Genomic DNA, 18508 nt, shown 5'->3' on the forward strand with positions numbered 1-18508 from the left:
TGATGTGGAATCGAATCCGGTGAACAGGACAGGTGTTACACAGAAATCTGTGACCGCAGAGGAGCTAGCTAGCAACATTTGAGCTCACCATTTCTGACGGCTGTTGCCAGGAAATGTGACCCCACTGCATCTATCTTTTGCTTTTCTTTTAGTGCTTTTTGAATATATCTTTAAATCAAAAAATATTAAAATAATTTAAAAAATGTAACAATTTAGTTTTGTGTGTTTTCTATCATGTACTTATGATAGATCACACAGGTAACACCGCGAAGCAGCTTTCCCATCTGACAATAAACTATTTGACTTCTCATTTGCAGGTTTATAGCTACTGGCATCCTAGCTTAATATTCATTGTTTGATTTGGCGTTTTTCTCTTTTGAAATATAAACTTGTTTTGTATTTTTTTTACAGGCAAGCAAGATACTCCAGGTGACAGCACCGGTGAGTTACATTTAAATGTGCTCCAGCACACGATATCACATAATATCAAACGATATCACACGATATCGCACGATATCACACGATACCAAACGATATCAAACGATACCAAACCTCAATGTATTTTTGAGTCTAACTGTAAGTTTAGCCATAAACAGTAGATATTTGTCTGTGTCTGGTGCCACGTTGCATAGCCTCAATTTGAGCAAATGTCGACTTTATAAATAATATACAACAAATTTGACCTCCTTCAGGCATCATCATCCTGGTTGTGATCATCATCGTAGCCGTTGGATTTGGAATCGCCTGCTACTTCGCACGGAAGAGAGGAAGGGTTTGTACATTAGCTCTTGGCTTCCACTATCCAACAAGGAATAGTTATTTCTTGGCTTACTGATGAAACAAATGAGACATAACGTGTTAATTAGTGGCTTTAGAGGTGTGGGTAGACAGATTTTTTTTTTCACTTTTGGACAGAGACAAGCTCACTCTTTCCCCTTTATTCCAGTCTTTATGCTAAACTAAGCTAACCACCTGCTGGCAGTAGCTTTCAGGGCTGATTTTCACTACACGATTAACATGGCCAAAATAATTCACTATAACGGTATTATCGCGATATCTATAGAAAATTATTATTATTAATAATAATAACAATAATAATAATGATATCAGTCAAATTAATCTTAAACTATGTTTATTGGGCATTTTGTCTCTTATTTGGTAAATGAATTACACTCAAAATATGAGTGTAGGGAGGTGGAGAGATAGTGTGTAACCATAACTGTAGCCTACATATAAGATGTTTTAAAGCTGAAGTAGGCGAGATTGGAGCAAATATGATTTAAAAAAGTTAATTTTATAAGACGGTCGCTATATCCTGACAGTAGTACCTGAAACAGGTAACCTGAAAAAAAACATTTATCTCTGTGTCCTCCGGTGCTCCTAACGGCATCTGCAAGATTTCACAGACCTGAGGAAAACAAGCAGTTAGAGCTGATCTGGGATCTGCTGTCCATCTGCTGTCTATGAGAGCCGTCTGTCAATCACTCGCAAACTCCGACCAAGCGGCCAAACTAGGCCGCGCTGATCAAATATGAATCAATATTATGTTACGTTCATGCCTATTTCTCGCCTCAAATGTTTTCAGAATCATCTCATAGTGTACTGTTTAGCTGTTAAATGAGAAAGTTTGTGACACCGCCGCCATTGTGAAATCTGGTGAAGGAACGCCAAGTTCCGGTCACATGACTGGAGCACAGCCAAGATTTTTTTAAAGCCTGAAAACAGAGCCATGATGAGGTGCAGAAGTCTAGTTTTCTCTCAGAACACTTGAATTACAATATGCTGAAAGGTTATAATGGATTTTTTGCCCAATGATGCCAAAAATATACTGCCTACTGCCACTTTAAGAGGCGCTGGATTATTTACACAATATTATCATATGTGTATCATTAACATGATATCAATATTTCCTTTTTAAATACCACGGTTATCGTCAATATCGGTATATCGCGACACCCCTACTTCATATTAAGCGTACTGACATGTCGAACCATTCCTTCAATTTTGTGGCACTAATATGTGTGTATCTGAATCCCCTCTTCTTACAGCGCCACTCTGTCGACTTCACGTCCAGACCGGATGAAGCCCACATCCCTCTCAGCACCGTGGAGCCTGAGTTGCCTGGTGATGCTGCGCCTCAGAACGGTCAGTCAGGCACACCCACATTATTGTATATTAACAACAGTGTTATGAATCCAAATGTGCTATTCTGTTGTTGCAGAAACATTTATATATCCTGATCTGTGTATGCTTTTCAGGCCTGCTAACCTTTGAAAGTACAGAAATTACTGCTAAAGAGCCACAAGAACCAGAGGCCAAACCTGAAGTACAGGAGGAGCAGAAAGGTAAGGACAAACTGATCATGACTGATCATGGAGCTCAGAGAAAAGGACTTCCACAGCTTGAGTTTTAGCCAACAGAGTTGTGAATTTATAAATGTTTTGTGGGCTAATTGTGTGCTTTCTTCCTTCCTCTTTCTTAAGATCAGTTAAACTGAATAAAAGGAAGTAGAGTTTCTGAGCTCTTCGCGCTCTAATTTAACACCGAGAGATACTGTGAGATAGTGTGAGCATCCTGCAGACACACAGAACATTGTAGTGCTGAATAGAACAAGTGTTGTTCTCCACTACAGACATTGATTTGTCAGCATAACAAATATGAAATAAAATAATGTTAGATTTTTACTACATGTCAAGCAACTTTGTCAAGCCACAAGATGTTAATGAATTGATTGTAAGCACAGTAGGTGTGACTTTTACGGGAAGGAAATCTGAAAGTCTGTGACTCACACAGAGCTTGATAAACAACTTGTTGAAATGAATTCAGAAGGACTACCTCGGAAAATTTTGAAATGTCTGTGACGTAAAGTGTCACAAGCTCACACCCAACGGTCCGTTACTATAAGAGACAAGCCTGCAGTACTCATGTCTACCACATGGTGGAAATGGAAGCCAAGTTAACAAATGACAAGCTTGTTCAGTTTGCCACAGCTGCAGCTGACACCTCATATATAATATATAGAATAAATATATAATATATAGAATTCAAATTCTGATTAAAAAAACATACCAAGCAGCAAGTCAGCAAGTCTATAAATCCAGATGTGGGTAACAAAATATTTGTGAATTCAAGAGGATGACTACCTCTATAATTTGAATATTTTCTGCTACATTGTTAACTAGACATTTTGTGCCATATAGTGCATGCTTAGAAAGCACAAGTGTTTATTCTCCTCTTTTCATTTCACGTTTCCATTTGTCTGAGAATGAATGAAGTGTTCCTGTTTTACTCAAAGATGTCTTCCCAGGCTGGATTAGAAAGGTGAAATGTACAGTTCGTGCCTGGGCCTGCCTCTCTGCCCTGGGCCACACTTTGTTTCAATGGACAGTGCTGATGTCCGCTTTGAAAAGCAGCTACCTTTCAAATGGTTATCCTCCTCTCCATGTTGTGAGTAATCAGAGCTGGTGGGCAGCCAGATATCTAATCATGCACCTGGGTTTGTTACTGCTGTTTAGATTCAACTTGATGACAAGAAGAAGAATCTGATTTGGTTGATAATGACTGCTTGTCCGGTACACTCAAACACACCTGTTTTACCTCAAGTGTTTCAATTGGTGAAGTGAATGCTGAATTAGCTAGACGCTTGCCAAAGTGTGAATTACAAAATCACTGTGACAAGAATTCAAAGCTAATATTCTGCAGCACCTACTAGACATGTCTGTATGCAGAAGAAGACCGAAAATAACCACAAACAGCCACAACTTCACACATCCCACACCTATGACTTCCTAGAAACGCTGAAACGGTCTCCCCTCATCCCTTTTGGGTTGCTAGAGTTGTCGCTAATGTGACTGTGGTATAATGAGCAGCTTTGTTATCACATTGAGAAGTTGTTTTTGCATCTAAAGTGGAAGCTACTTGAATGTTTGTGGTTTGTTTCCTTCAGTGATAATGAGAAGCATCTTTAAACCACAGAAAAACATCACATCATCGTGCAAATTGAGGACTAAAGTGACTTATGCAACACTGGGCAACTAGTATAATGTAAGAAGAAAATGAGACTGTTAGTACCCAGATACTTTGCAAGCTGCACATATTACAACATGCAGATAAACCCCTCTTGTTTCCGTGTTGGACAGTGGTGGGGGTGGAGGTGAGGAGTCTGAGTCATTTTGAAATCCAATGTGTCATCTTGGTATGACTGATGTGTATAGTTTAAAATAAAAACTGCAAGTCATAAAAAACACAAGCCAAGAAAACTGACACAGAGAAGAACATACAGGATATCCATTAAGGTGCACATATGGTTGTTGGATGTGTATTGTCATAAACTGGCTCAGGGAATGTGCCAAAAAGGAAGTCAACGCAAGGTTATACCTAAAACCAAACATCATTTATTAACTCAAATGAACAAAGGAGTGTGTAGATCAGCAACGTCTGCAAATTAACATAGTGCATGGATGTGTGGCATGCGTGCTGTGGAGGTGTTGAAGGTGCAGAACCAAAAGAAGGTGAGGCAGGCGGGATGTGGCTGTAGGAAGGGAGAGAGAATTAACACATTGGGTAACTTTTATAACCTGGAACACCCAGGTGAGCTCAATCAAGCTGAAGACCCTCCCTAGTTTTGCAGGTACTTGGCCATACAGTACATCCAGTGGGCTACCTCCTGGGTTTTAAAAGTGAAGCAAGTGCTGAAGTGCCTTAAACTTGCATTCTTTCTAACAGCCAGCAGGGGGCGACTCCTCTGGTTGCAGAAAGAAGTCAGATTGTATAGAAGTCTATGAGAAAATGACCCTACTTCTCACTTTATTTATTACCTCAGTAAACATTGTAAACATGAGTTTATGGTCTCAATCTCTAGTTTCAAGTCTTCTTCAATACAGCATGATGTTCATTTAGTAAATTATGGTCCCATTTAGAGTCAAATAGACCATAAAGCAGGGGATGCCGTCTCGGTGACTACGTCCACTTCTTATATACAGTCTATGATTACACCAGAGTATTGGACAATCAGAAATTTTGACCTGATGATGGCGCTAGATGAAAAGTCACCAAAGTTATTAGGATACGTCCTCTGGGCACCATGGACATCTGTACCAAATGATGGATTCAAGGCATTCCATCTGTTAGTTGTTGAGATATTTTAGAGAGTTTCATTCTTGAAAAGGTCTGGGTTGTCACTGCGCCCAGCTGTTGTTCTCCAAGTGTTAATTAGTGAGCTTTAGAGGTGCTGGTAAGCATTTTTCTTTACTTTGGAGAGAGCCAGGCTAGCAGTTTCCTCCTGCTTCCAATCTCTAAGCTAAGATAATTGCCACCTGGCCGTACGTAACACACCGACATGAGAGTGGTATCAAACTATTCATTTAAGTATTGCACTCTAACCAATGATTTTTAACATACCAACAAGTACAAACTACAGATCACATGTCCGGTGTGTGCATACTAAAGGTCAGGTCCACCTGTGAAAGCGTCTAGTCATCCGCCATAAACCAGACAGAAGTGATGATTCCCTGAAGCTTGAAAAGACGCCCGAGGAGCTATCTTACTCACCTTCCTCTCCCCTTCATCTCCACTTTCCCTCCACCTAACCCTGGGTCAGATAATGATGGGGCCACCCTACTTTCCCACAGCCTCCAACAGCTGCATGGCTGTAGCTCATTAGGAACTGGTCAGTAATCAGCCGCCTCATTACCAACATGGTGGCCTCCTGAAATACCTTCGCCCGAGAGAAATCTCCCCACCAGACCGTCAGATAGGGCAAAAACCAATTCAGGCTATATGAGTGGAAATACTGTTATTATGTGGGTGTTAAGTGCAGAACGCAGTGAACCAATTATCAAATCTGCAGTGTCACAGAAGTTTAAATGATGTCTCAACAACGTTACGCAATTAATTCATTGCAACAGTCTAACTTCTTGTTAAAAGGACATGACATAAATGTTGTGTTTTTCCAGTTTATTCCATTATGACTCAAGCTGTGTGTTGTTTTAATTCATCCACATATTGTTTTCACTTATATGTGTCCAACAGTTTTAATGAAAAAGCAATGTGGATTGCTTTTGTTGTCCTTCACAGCTGAGGCTGTTAAATCTGCTGCTGATCCCAGCGCTGAGTCTGCAGCTCCGGCACCATCCCCAGACAAGTCCGAGGACAAACCCAAAGAGGACGTCGTCGCTGAGCCGAGTCCTCCTGCACCTGTTGAGCCGAGTGTGGAGGAGAAAACTGATGACGAAGGCGTTGTCTCCAACAAGACATCAGTGGAGTCGCTGAAGGAGACGAATGAGAACAACAGCAACAATGCTGACTTCAGTCAGAAGAGAGGTTGGTATTTAAAGTTTATCATCATCATTCCTCGTACTATCTGAGATGTTTATTATTTCAGTCACACAAAAATAAACAGCTACCGATTATATTGTATGTCTTCATTCATTTAGGATTAGGCAATAAGACAGCTGCTAGTATATAGTTTGTTGAATTTACTGTAGACCTGCATGGTAGTTATGTTGGCAAAATAGTGACAGAGTGAGACTTCCGTTCATATCTCAGTTCCAACTTACTGCAACATGACTCATTTCAACACATTTTCCACTAATCGGGTGACAAAAACAAGAACTTACAACTATGCAGTCATTCACTCTGTTTCCGGGTATATTGTGTAACCTTCTTCAGTAGAAATTCACTTTCCTGTACAACATTAAAAGATAAGTCCAAGTCTATTTTAATATATTGCGTCGGTTACACCGTTATCAGGCCATTAAATATGCGATATCAGTCGCTATAAACACCATAGATGTGGGTCAATAGGGGCCTACCACACCCAATAGTAGGTTTTATCATTTATTCACATGGTAGATCACCAAAAGAAGGTACAAAGAAGTCGACAGTGACCTCTAGCGACCGTAGTAATTATGACAAGAGCAGAAGTGGAAGTCAAGCACTGGGGTATTGACAGCGTGAAACTCCATATGAGGTGGGGGTCGGGGGCAATGGATTGGACAAAAAATACAGGACTTTCACCCAGCACACCGGGGTTTGGATACCATGTAAAACCAACAAAGTTGTCTTTGTGCTCGCAAGAGTTAAGTTAGGCTTTCACTTTTGAAACAAAGTTATTTTAAGCCAAAACACAAGGTTTTTGTCTAAACTTTCAGAGCTTTTGTTGCCTAAACCTAAAGAAGCTGTTTTGTTTGAGTTCATTCAGTTTTATGTGTTAGAACATGTTGCTTTTAAGTTTCACTTTTACAACATAGTAGGCGTAGCCGGCCCCTAATGACCCACATCTATGGTGCTTATAGCGACTGATGACGCCTATTTAATGGCCTGATTACTGTCGAAGCGGGTGGACATACACATATTGGAGTTATTGGCTGCTGTATCCTCTCCACACTGGCTGTAAAATGATCCCTCCCTAATGATTCATTGACTCTTCTGTCTAACTTACAGTATAAGAAAGTAATCAGGTTCCATAACAGCAATTTCTTGTTGAGTTGAACATCTTGATCTCTAAACCACCCTCTGTGCTTCTTTTAAACAGATGTGAAGAGGAACAGTCTCTTCTGGGACGTTCCTCTTGATTGTCCGGTGTGAAACACATCGCCTCTCTGCCCCCGTGTTGATCTTCAGGAACTCGGTAAGACCACAGTGGACTCTGTTGCAGCTGCTTCACTGTTCAGTCAGCTCAGGTGTTAGGTAAGGGAAAAACTCCCACCCTGAACTGCAGGTCCACACACCCGGTGTACAACCACTGGGAGCGCTGCATTACAGCTTCCCATCCTGAATTAAGATATTAAAAATAGAGAAGTCATAACCCATTAAATCTAAAATTATAAAGTGTGCTTGTCCCCAAAATTATAAATCACATTGACAGTCTGACATCCAGTAGTTTATAAATACACACTGGTAGCTGCACCATTAAACTTAGCCTCTCTGCCAGTTGAAAAGGTCAGTATCACAACATACACTATATGATTCAACTTTACTTTTGATTGCTTTTCTAATTGATTCTTTTCCATGGATTTGTGTGTGTTAAGTAACTACAGGTCTGCCAGCAATAATATCATATATAGCTCTACTTATTAGCCCTTTCCCGATCTATTAACTGCGTCTCACGGTCTCCATCTTCATTATGACGTGACCAAAGTTTCAATCTTAGGTGATGACACATGATGACAACTGAGCCAACTCAATTTACTGATGAGGACCAAGGGAAAAGCTCATCAGTGGATCTTGAGTTCAGATGTTTTTATTTAAATGACCCTATTCCAAGGTTGAAAATGAATCTTCATTCTCATCTAATAGGTCTGTAGTGCCACCACCCTATATAAAGGGCAGATGAGGTGGTTTGGCACCGAAAAACTCTAAAAAGGGATGTTGAAGAACCAGGTAGAAGTGCAAAAAAAAAGCATTTATTAACAAAAGGTTTACTGGAACAAAAGGCAAAAATGAGACCCAGGAATTTCAATAAAACTAAATTAAACTGAATAAAAAGAACACCAAACAAAAGAAAGCTGCAGCCTGCTTGCAAGCACCCATCCACACCAATGAGCAGACAAACGTAACAGGAAAATTACTGAATGTCATTGGCTGCAGAATTATCTTCCTACATGCAAACCTGTTTGCACTTTCCTCGATTGAGCTGCTGAGCAGCTGATCAACCCCAACATCCGGGCAGCTGGGCGAACAACAACAAAAATACTATGAACCCATAAAAATAACATACTAAACCAGCCTGTTTCATTTATTAATTGATAATGTATCAAATAAACTGTGGACTGAAATTAATAATTAAGCAAACACAAAAACACTGTTAAGCTTGGGGAAAAGGGGCTAGTGAAAAGAGAGAAAGGCAACCTTTTCACAAGGTCTACATGCTCTAAATAATTATGATAAAGCAGTTGCTCCTTTACTTTATTAATGCACCTTTTTCCATCAAAATCCCTCTGTAAACCACACTTGGCTTCACTCATCCTCCGTCTGGTTCCTCCTGCTGTATCTTCCACTGATTGATGAGATTCCTCTCACACGAGTACTAACATGGTATATGGGTCCTCTCAGTCTAATCATCATGTGCTTGAGTATTTAAGGCCTGCATCTGCACCTGCACTGCCTCTCTCTTCCTATCTGCTCAGAAACACTCAGGGCGGAAAGAATTCACACCACTCTTAACAGCTGATGATAAGCTCACATCAGAGAGGCTATACTGCTCAGATGCGCCGTGTTAGCCGTCACGGATCATCTCCGTTCTCACAAAAACACCAGCTTCAGAAATCCCATCCCATCTTTATCTGAGCAAAGGCACGCAGCTTTAATGCTATACACTTCTAAATACCCATAGTGAGTGGGTCTTCAAGATGACTTAAAGGATAACTGATATTTAATGAGATATGCATTTATACTATCGTTATATCTGTGATACTATCTTCAGCTGACAAACATGTCACTGTGATAGGAGTCCAAATACACCTTTTTCACAGCAGCAGACATTTTGACTTGTCATAGGTAAAGCTCAGGTGTTACCAATAGCATTAAAGATGGCTCAGTTCTATTTTTTTTTCTCATTAAGCCATGACAGTGTGACAGTGAACCATCATGCACATAGACTTTTTTCACAGCAGATGTTTAGTTATACAATCAGCATTATAATATCAGGACTTAAAGGAATTAGATAGCACGTGTTTGCTTTATGAACATTTAACCAAAATCACAATCTTTACATAACAATTACCAAAATGTTTTTGTTGTCTAAACCTCACCACACTAGGAAGACAGAAACTGCCTATGAATATAATCCAGGCAGCAACTACGTTTCTCAACACAACATAATTGGGAAAAAAACAGTACTACGACGATGTAGAAATATAATTTCTAGGAGACTGGAGAATGCTGTTACCTTGAACACATTTTTTTAGATAAATGACAATAAGAAGTATTTCTGTCTGATGGTGTACTAAAGTTGTAAGAAAATCAAAAGTCCCCTTTCCTGTGACAAGACTCTTCCACTTGCAGAAAATATTGAAGTAAATACCAAGATGTTTTAAGTTGGCCTAAAGCTGAGTTTCTAGGTGTGTAGCAAGCCCTTAATGATATAGATTGTATGAACTCAAAGCAATTATCACGAAACACGATCCAAGATAAGCAATAACATGTTTACCTTTGTCTCAGTGATTTGTGGTCTCTAATAATATCGCTCTACCTGACAGCATGTAACCCAATAGTTGTGCAAAACCTGCTGGTAAGCTGTCAAACATGCTATTGATACGGTTTCAGCTCTTTGTTCCTCATACAAAACAACTGGAGGTGAGGAAGGATCATGTGTAAACACTCGCTGTATTCTGAGACAAACACCCCTCACATTCATACAAATGTATCTTTAAACTCTCATCAGAGTAAATTGTCGTCTGTGAAAATGTACAAATAGTTTTACTGTAAGTTCATTGGAATATTTGTTGAAAACCTGTTGTTCTAGATGAATTTTAGATTGAGATTCATTTGTCTGTAGTCTGGAGGTCATAATTAAACTCAATGTAAAAGAAAATACCAATCATATCCCTAGTAGACTGTGAGAAATGTTGCGTCTTCCAGTATAAGTCTGCCTTTCAAAATAACACAATGAACACGTGTTGTGAAACAGTGACTAACGCTATTTAAAAAAGGAAAAAAGTGAACTCTTCACTCATTCCCACCTGGTCCGGGAAGTGATGAGCAAGCTGGAAACTGAAGTTGAAAGGCTGCTCGCCCTTCTGCAGTTGTGGATAATGGATATGAGCTGACAGGTCGTAAACTAAAAACCAGCATAATTAGACCTGGGACTCCACTGTGTTATTTTCCAGTCAGAGCTCAGCTTTCATGTTTGATGGCTAATGTTGGAGGAAACTGTCTGTACCACTAGGGATGAATATTTCACTGCGAGGAGGAGGAGGCAAGTTAAAGAGAGTGAGATTTAACTGTGTGAGACAAACAAGGTTACTAGTTAGCTTGAAGCAGCTTGTTTTATTTGCAGAGGCTGTTTCTGGACAGGGTGCTGGTGCTGGTTCAGAGACAGGTCATGGAGCCGAGGAGGGTCAAGGATCTGAAGTTGAAGATTTTTATTTGTTACTCATGAGCCTGTGTGACTTTAGAATCATAAATAAGTCCTAATAATGTGTGTCCTTTCATTGCTCAGGATAAACAAAGACTTCAAAGATTAAAATATTTAACTTTTTAGCCATTTGTCTCCTTTTCCTGCTTCCCAGTATTAACAAAAGTCATAATTTCCTTGGACAACTTTGCAGGTGTAAACACAGATTTATGGTGTGCAGGATAACAATAGTGCATGCGATGAACGCAGGATCTTTATCTCAGTAATAACAGTGAAGGGAAGCTTCCTGCTCCTGAGGTTTGATGTGGTTCAGATTGGCAGGTCAGCCATTACACCTGAGCAGCTTCGCAGGAGGGAGGGACCGTCGGAAAACGCAGACTGAAGAGAACAGCTGGTAAAGGCTGGTTCTGCCCCTTCCTCTCTTTGACTTCCTACCACAAAACATCTAGTTTTGGTCAAGAAATTGAATACTTGCAATTGCAAAGTCGTGAAGATAGCTATTAGACCTGCATCATTAAAGGGCTGTGTCAGGGTTATACTATATGCTGTACATGCAGTTTGGAGGCTGTCAACTGTGTGTGTCATCACTTTTTTCATGTGAAGATTTTGGTGATGTTCATGTTCTAACTTAAACTTAAAAGATTTTACAGATTTTTCTTACCTACAAGCTAAAATCCACCGATGTACTTGCAGTTTAAAGGCAAGAGAGGCTCTTTGATAGCACTTCATGTTACATTATTTCAGTGTTGATATTATCTCAATAGCATAATGCCAAGGCTGGATTATATTGACTCAACAATAAGACATTGTCATTCAGCATTAGGAGAAAAGGATTGGAGAGAGAACAGTGGACATTGTTTTCTTAAGAAATTGGGGAGATATTTAACCTGCCGCCTCTGAAAGGCTCCGCGCCCAGCCTCACAGTGAGTGAAGAGCAAATCTCTTATCATGTGAAAGCAGCTTAACTTTTATTGCTGCTTATGTAGTCATGAATATGCAACATCGTGGAGAAATACTTAATATCTGTAAAGTTTTTAGGGGTTTTAAAGGAAATGAGGTTGTACTTGTAGTTGAATCCCTGAAAATCTTTGGCAGAAATAGAACTGTTGGTGGTACAACATCCGGTGGCAAAGGTCAAGTTGAACAGAGGGCTCAGTTTCACTTGTTAAAGCTCCAATGTACAAGTAAATATTTACGAGTCATTCCAGCCAGACATACAAGTGACAGTTATTGGACAAAATATAAAGAGGATAAATCTGTCAGTGGTGTTTGGCCTTTGACTTCGGAGGATGTCTTTCCCTTTAACACCCGTCAAAATATTGGAAACCGAGCACCAAACAAAATGGGCCAAGGAGACGAGTTGTTGTTTTCGTGTTTGTTTTGAAACTGAGCCCCTTATGAGGTCATGGCGTACTTTTGTAAGAAGAAAAGAAAGCTCAGACAATGAGAAAAGAGGTCAATCTGATCGTTTTCAAACTGAAACTAATGCAGAACTTTTCAGCATGATATCATTACACATGTGAGGTTGATTCAGTACCTTCCTTTATATCTGAATGCATACGGTATGTTGGCCTTACGAGTTAGCTTCCTGTCTCATACCTCTTTATCAAAACCAAAGGGTGTGTCCTCTTCCTGCTTCTCTTCCTTGACCTGCAGAGGCTTTTGGGTTGAAGTTCTTTGCAAAGGTCATAGGTCAGACAATCCTAATTAAAGGCTGCACAGTGACTGCAGGAGAATAATGTGGCCTCAATGTCAGAGTCAACTGGCTCACATTCTTCGCCTGTCATTGAGCAAGTCCCTGCAGAATTGGATGTGCAGCGGCTGCTGTGATGTGTAGCACAAACCAGGATACATTTCAACAAAGGCCGCTGTACATGACAGAACCTGAAAAATATGAAAACAATATTTGCGAGAAACATAGAGGGAGACGTGAAAAATTGCTTACTGGTTGGCCTAAATGTCACCTTTCTGTCAGTTTCCCCTCTCCACCTGTCACGCAATTTTCATAAATTCATCTCTCGTGTGTCAAAAGCGTGCAATTTTGTTATTCTGAGTTTAGCTTATTTCTATCCTGCGGCAGGAAACGCGCAAGTCAGGTGTTTAGAAGCAAGATAAAAGTAAGTGATCACTTAAAATCGTTCTTCTCCTTTCTCTGACCTACATTCTTTTATTTTAAGAGATGTCAAATTACGCTAGGCCTTGACCTTCCCTATTTAAACTATCGACATTTTACAACTAGTGACACATTTTCTAGATTCTTCCTTTGTACTCCAGTCCATACTTTGGCAGGTGGCCCGCAAAACATTTATGGGTCTTAATTTAGTAGTGCATGTTTCACTTCTTTACACCATGCTGCACGTCTATTAACGAAGGAAAAGGAAGGAGGTGGGGGGGGGTCACATATTGAAAACAATTTGTAGAGAATACAGAAATAAATTCAACACTCGATGTGGAGTCAAGGCGGGTTAGTTGTGAAAAATCACACCCTTGACATTTTGTGATATATTGACCGCGTTGCCTCTGTTCTGTCTAGTTACTAATGCTTTGTTCTTTTTTTTAAACTCACCTTCTGTAAAGAGGAAACAGCTGTCTTTTTTATGTCGAAGTAATGACAAGTTACTGTAGTCGGGACATTTGTCATGACATCGGATTAGATCAATGTTATTATGTTGCAGAGAATGAAGAAATCCCTTATCTCCTGTTCTGACTTCATGCAAAAATGTGTGAACAAGTTTGTAATTAAAGATTCATTTTAGGGCTGTCACTCGATTAAAATATTTCATCGTGATTAATTACAGGATTGTTCATAGTTAATCGGGATTAAGCACAAAGTAATCGCACTTTTTGTATCTGTTCAAAATGTACCTTAAAGGGAGATTTGTCAAGTATTTAATACTCTTATCAACATGGGAGTGGATGCTGCTTTATGCAAATGTATGTGTATATTAATCATTGGAAATCAATTAAAAACACAAAACAATGATAAATATTGTCCAGAAACCCTCACAGGTTCTGCATTTAGCATACAAAATATGCTCAAATCATAACATGGCAGCTCAAGTTGTGGACTGACCATCTGATTGATCACCAACGTTGCCAGCCTTATATCCAGGCCGCTAGCATGACTAAAGAGATCAAGTTACTCTAAAACGATGAACACAGCATGAAAATGCAACCGCTTTCATGACCACACGCCCAAATCCCAGTGCAGCTGACTTTTTCAATGACCTACGACTTCAAACCTCATGAGGTTTACAGTCGTAGGGACAGTTTCCGCTCCTGTTTGTTCTCTGGTTTAGACATTCCTGGCCCAGCTTTGTGCAGTTGGCAGGGCCGCTGTGATCAGGAGGCCCGCTGACAGACGGACGTTCACTCACCTGCTGGTATCGCCTCGGGCATCGACTCCACATTCCTCCGGCAGTGTCAAACTGTCACGCCGTTGCTTCATTACATCTCTGTCTCTCATCATTCACAAACAGTTTAAAGTGAACTCAGATGATGCTGAATGAAAGCTCCTGAAAATGTTAAAACTTTAGTTACCTTTGGTTTGATGTCACTCATTTGATGTTGAAACATTGAAGAATTGTTATGAAAGCTACACGTCAAGCCTGATGGGTATATTTCACACTACAGTATACCATCAGGTATTAGTCAGTACAAGGTAACAGGTGGCACTGCATAAGAATTATCCAATGCTGACACTTTGAATTTGATAGTGAAGACCGCAGTCATTTGCGGTTTCTTTTTTTGCACCTCACCCCGGAAAGTGGAACCGCGAAATTCATCAGCCCCATCCTTGCGAAATATGTGGCTCTAGAAACTTTGTGATGTAGAGTCGTTACTAGTTTTGTGCCGCTCAGCAGCTGATTCAGAGTTAACCAGGAATGACCAAGTGGTCAGTATGATCAAGTCATATATATTCATGAACAAATCATTACTTAATGATTCATTAACATAGGATCTCCCAGTCTCTTCTCTAGTAACTCACCACTATATAGTCCTCCATTAGGAATTATTAGAGATTTACTCATTAATAATTCATCAATTATCAAGTCGTTAGTGATTCATTCCTCACTCGTTTTATAATCATTAGCTATACAATTTGAGTTACTCATTAACTAATGGTTCACTAGCAGTTCCTCATTCGTTCCTCATTCGTTCCCGAGTAACGACTCACATTTTTGTGTCCCTTATTGTAAAGTGTTACCGTGACTACACACAGAGATAGTAAATTATTGTAGCAGGCGAGCCAACTAGCGCTAGTCAATCAAAATAGCTCTTTCCATTTTCATTGTTCTGGGCTATTTACTCCACCCTGGCATTTTATTCTCAGGATTCATCTCATTTAGTGTAGAGTTATTGATGGGGCTAGCTAGCTTGCAAAGCTTGGTTGCTAATGTACCAGTAAGGTTTTTTTTTTTGCAGAGTTTTTCCTTATCTGAATCGAGGGTCAAAGGACAGAGGGTGTCGTTTGAGGGCAACTTTGTGATTTATGATATTTGGCTATATTGACTTGACTTTAGTTAACTCAGTTCATTTAAATGACAGCTTTTTCCATTTTGGACTCTCCAGCACTTCTTCCCATCAAAGGTCAGCACCGTCAGGATGACTTTCTTTCAGCCTGTGGCACAAATTCATGTGTCAAAGTTCACCAAAGTTGAACTCACAGCCCGCGATTTGTGCGTATTTACTTTACCCCTACGAGTAAATCTACTGATCACAACAACTGCACAACAACTGCTTTAGAATTCGTTGATTTTGCTACGAAAGTTTGCTGTTTTAAATGCTGGTGTGAGCGGCCTTCAATTCACTTCATCTTTATTGTCCCTCGAGGGGAAATTTGGCAGTCAAGGCAAAAGAACACAAACATACAAGAGGACATGGGACATTAATCACAACAATTACGGGAACAACCAAGTAAAAAAAGATGTATCTGTCTGTTAAAAATGTCAAAGCATTGTAATGGTAGCCATGATAAAGTGCTGCTGAGCAGTGCAGTCAAGTCAAGGTTCAGTGCAAATAAAGCGCATTTATTTCACAAGGAGCAAATACAAATGAGTACTTTTTACCCTGCATGATGGGACCAGGGTAAAAACCCTGACCTTAGCCCAGACCGAATTCAAATCTGACCACATTTATAACCCTAATTCAAACTATTTCAGTCACAATTCTGAAATTAACACTAAATCAAACACAAAATATCCATATTTATTTTACACTATTGTGATTACCATCTCAATACTTTCACTTGTAGCTGAACTATTCAAAGTATGACTTATATTTCTGCATAACTTGAATAATTTGAGGGTTTGGTTTCTGGCATGTTTACTTATTTCCTGGAATGCTTTGAACGAATATTCAGATTATTTACAGCTGAGCCATAAATCTTGTTTTGCAGTGAACAACCTCCCTCATTCTAGTTCAGGAAACTTAACCTTGGAGTAATCAATCCATCAGGTCCGATGCATTTTATCGCTCCAGTTGTTCCGACTTCTGTTTTTGTGTACGCCCCTTTTCGTGCCAATAGCCCCAACAAAGACACTCATCACTTCACAAAATACATACAAGTTCAGTAACGCATGTTACGTTGAACTGTGGATATCTAAGTGAAGACTTTAATTTCTAACCCTTATTTTTCCCTCCACAAATACCTATCAGAAACTTCTTGTTTACGTCAGATATCATGTAGAAGACAGAACAAAAGAACTTAAGCTCACAAAGTGTTATTGTTTTACCTGAATGGCATCTGTGGGTGACTGAAAAGGATGGACATCCTTGCATGGGATTCAGTTGAGCATTTTCTTCCACACTACTAAATCCCCTGTGGAATTCCCAATCTTTCAGCAGCCAGGTCTCACTATAGTGGCTAACTGGCCTCTCTAGATCTCTATCTATCCCCGTGGCTCAACTCGGCATAGCTGTATAGACTAAGATCAATGTGAAGTCTTACCTGCAACCTGAGCCTCAGTAGTCACAAAACAAACTCCTTTATATTGGAAGCAGTTCAGATTAACTCAGGTCAAATTTGAGAGAACGATGGTCAAAGTGCAATAGATCAGTTGGCCCTTAAAACCTGTTGAAAGTATCAGCAGTGTTTTCAATTGAATGCTGTAAAGAGTAAAAGTAATAGAAATAGCTAATTCTGTATTTATTGAGACAAATATTTGGATAAATCCGACCCTCCCTGTCCTGCTGTCACATAACACTCAGGGATTCTCGCTGTTTTTTTTGGTTCAGCATAAATCACATCAATAAAGGTGAAGTAGGATTATGTCAGCTATCCTTTCCCTCAAACAGATGTTTCTCCATAGAGGTCAAAGGTCATGGCAAAGGCCACATAAATTTGGCCAAAGCAGAAGTTACAAGTGGAAAAAGCAGGTGATCACAGGACGAGTGACTGTGGGACAGAATGCACCGTTTTCATTGTTGTCTGCCTTTTTCTTCTCTGTTTCAGATTGAAGAAGTGACCACAGTGGAAAAAGGACACACCTGTTCATACCGTGTGAGGACTCTAGTTGGCTGTTGCTGCCTTGTTTGGAAAAAACATTTTGTAACACAGCAGCTTTTCAAAGTTAAATGTCAGCTGAGCTCTGCTTTGTTTTTAAGTATTCGGAGTAGTCGGAATTTACTTGATTTATAGACAAAATTTTATTATTTTTGGTACTACAGTAACACCTTATTTTAAATCTCCCCTATAAACAGTATATAAACAGATAATAAAAGGTTTATATAACACACTATGATGTAGCCATAAGCAGATACAGTATAAGTGTTTATTATATTATAAAATACAGAACATTTACCAGATGGTACAGAAAACCACATAGAATATAAACTATTATTATTATATATATATGTATTTATAGAACTATAACTCGTAAAGTGTTACCGGTACGACTTTACAATACGGTACAAAAGGTTTTTCAGTTGTTATTAGTGATCTTACTAATGGCTAATAAATAATGTAAATAAATAAATGCTGTTATAATGCAATGTTAGTGTAAATACAAGCATTGGCAGTGTATATTCACTGCCAACTCCACAACCAAAGATATCCTTAAAGTATTGCTGATTTTTTTTCATGTTTTTTTTGTCACGTAGCAGTATTTTTGGTATGCATTTGTAAAATATGATAAGAATAATATTTTAATAAACAATAAGGGATAATGTACAGCGAGCCGGTCATTGTTGTGAAATAAACCCAGACAGGGCAATGCGGCCCCCCCGACGTGAAGCAAAAATGACCCGCTAGCTGTACATTATCCCGCTTATTACAAGGGTACTTACTTAAGAAATTAATAATTTGACACGAAAACGGTCCGCCAGAGTCCGACATTAGAACTGCGCCCATAGCAACGTTCTGTTATACATAGCAACGGTCTGTTAAAAAGAAATAACAGACCGTAGAGCGCCGTGATTGACCAATCAGAT

General features: G+C 39.5%; 1 protein-coding gene across 1 annotated transcript; it reads left to right on the forward strand.

Annotated features, from left to right (window-relative positions):
* The first annotated feature begins 242 nt into the window (after positions 1-242).
* si:dkey-27h10.2 (major latex allergen Hev b 5) lies at positions 243-17976 on the forward strand. The gene is made up of 8 exons (XM_037764097.1): positions 243-258; positions 412-441; positions 693-772; positions 2049-2145; positions 2259-2345; positions 6076-6321; positions 7535-7630; positions 17532-17976. Exons 1-7 carry the CDS (start codon positions 243-245, stop codon positions 7585-7587), a joined length of 609 nt encoding a protein of 202 aa, XP_037620025.1. The 3' UTR covers positions 7588-7630; positions 17532-17976.
* The last annotated feature ends 532 nt before the right edge of the window (positions 17977-18508 follow it).

Source organism: Sebastes umbrosus, chromosome 3, assembly GCF_015220745.1.
Source record: "Sebastes umbrosus isolate fSebUmb1 chromosome 3, fSebUmb1.pri, whole genome shotgun sequence".
Lineage (NCBI taxonomy): Eukaryota > Metazoa > Chordata > Actinopteri > Perciformes > Sebastidae > Sebastes > Sebastes umbrosus.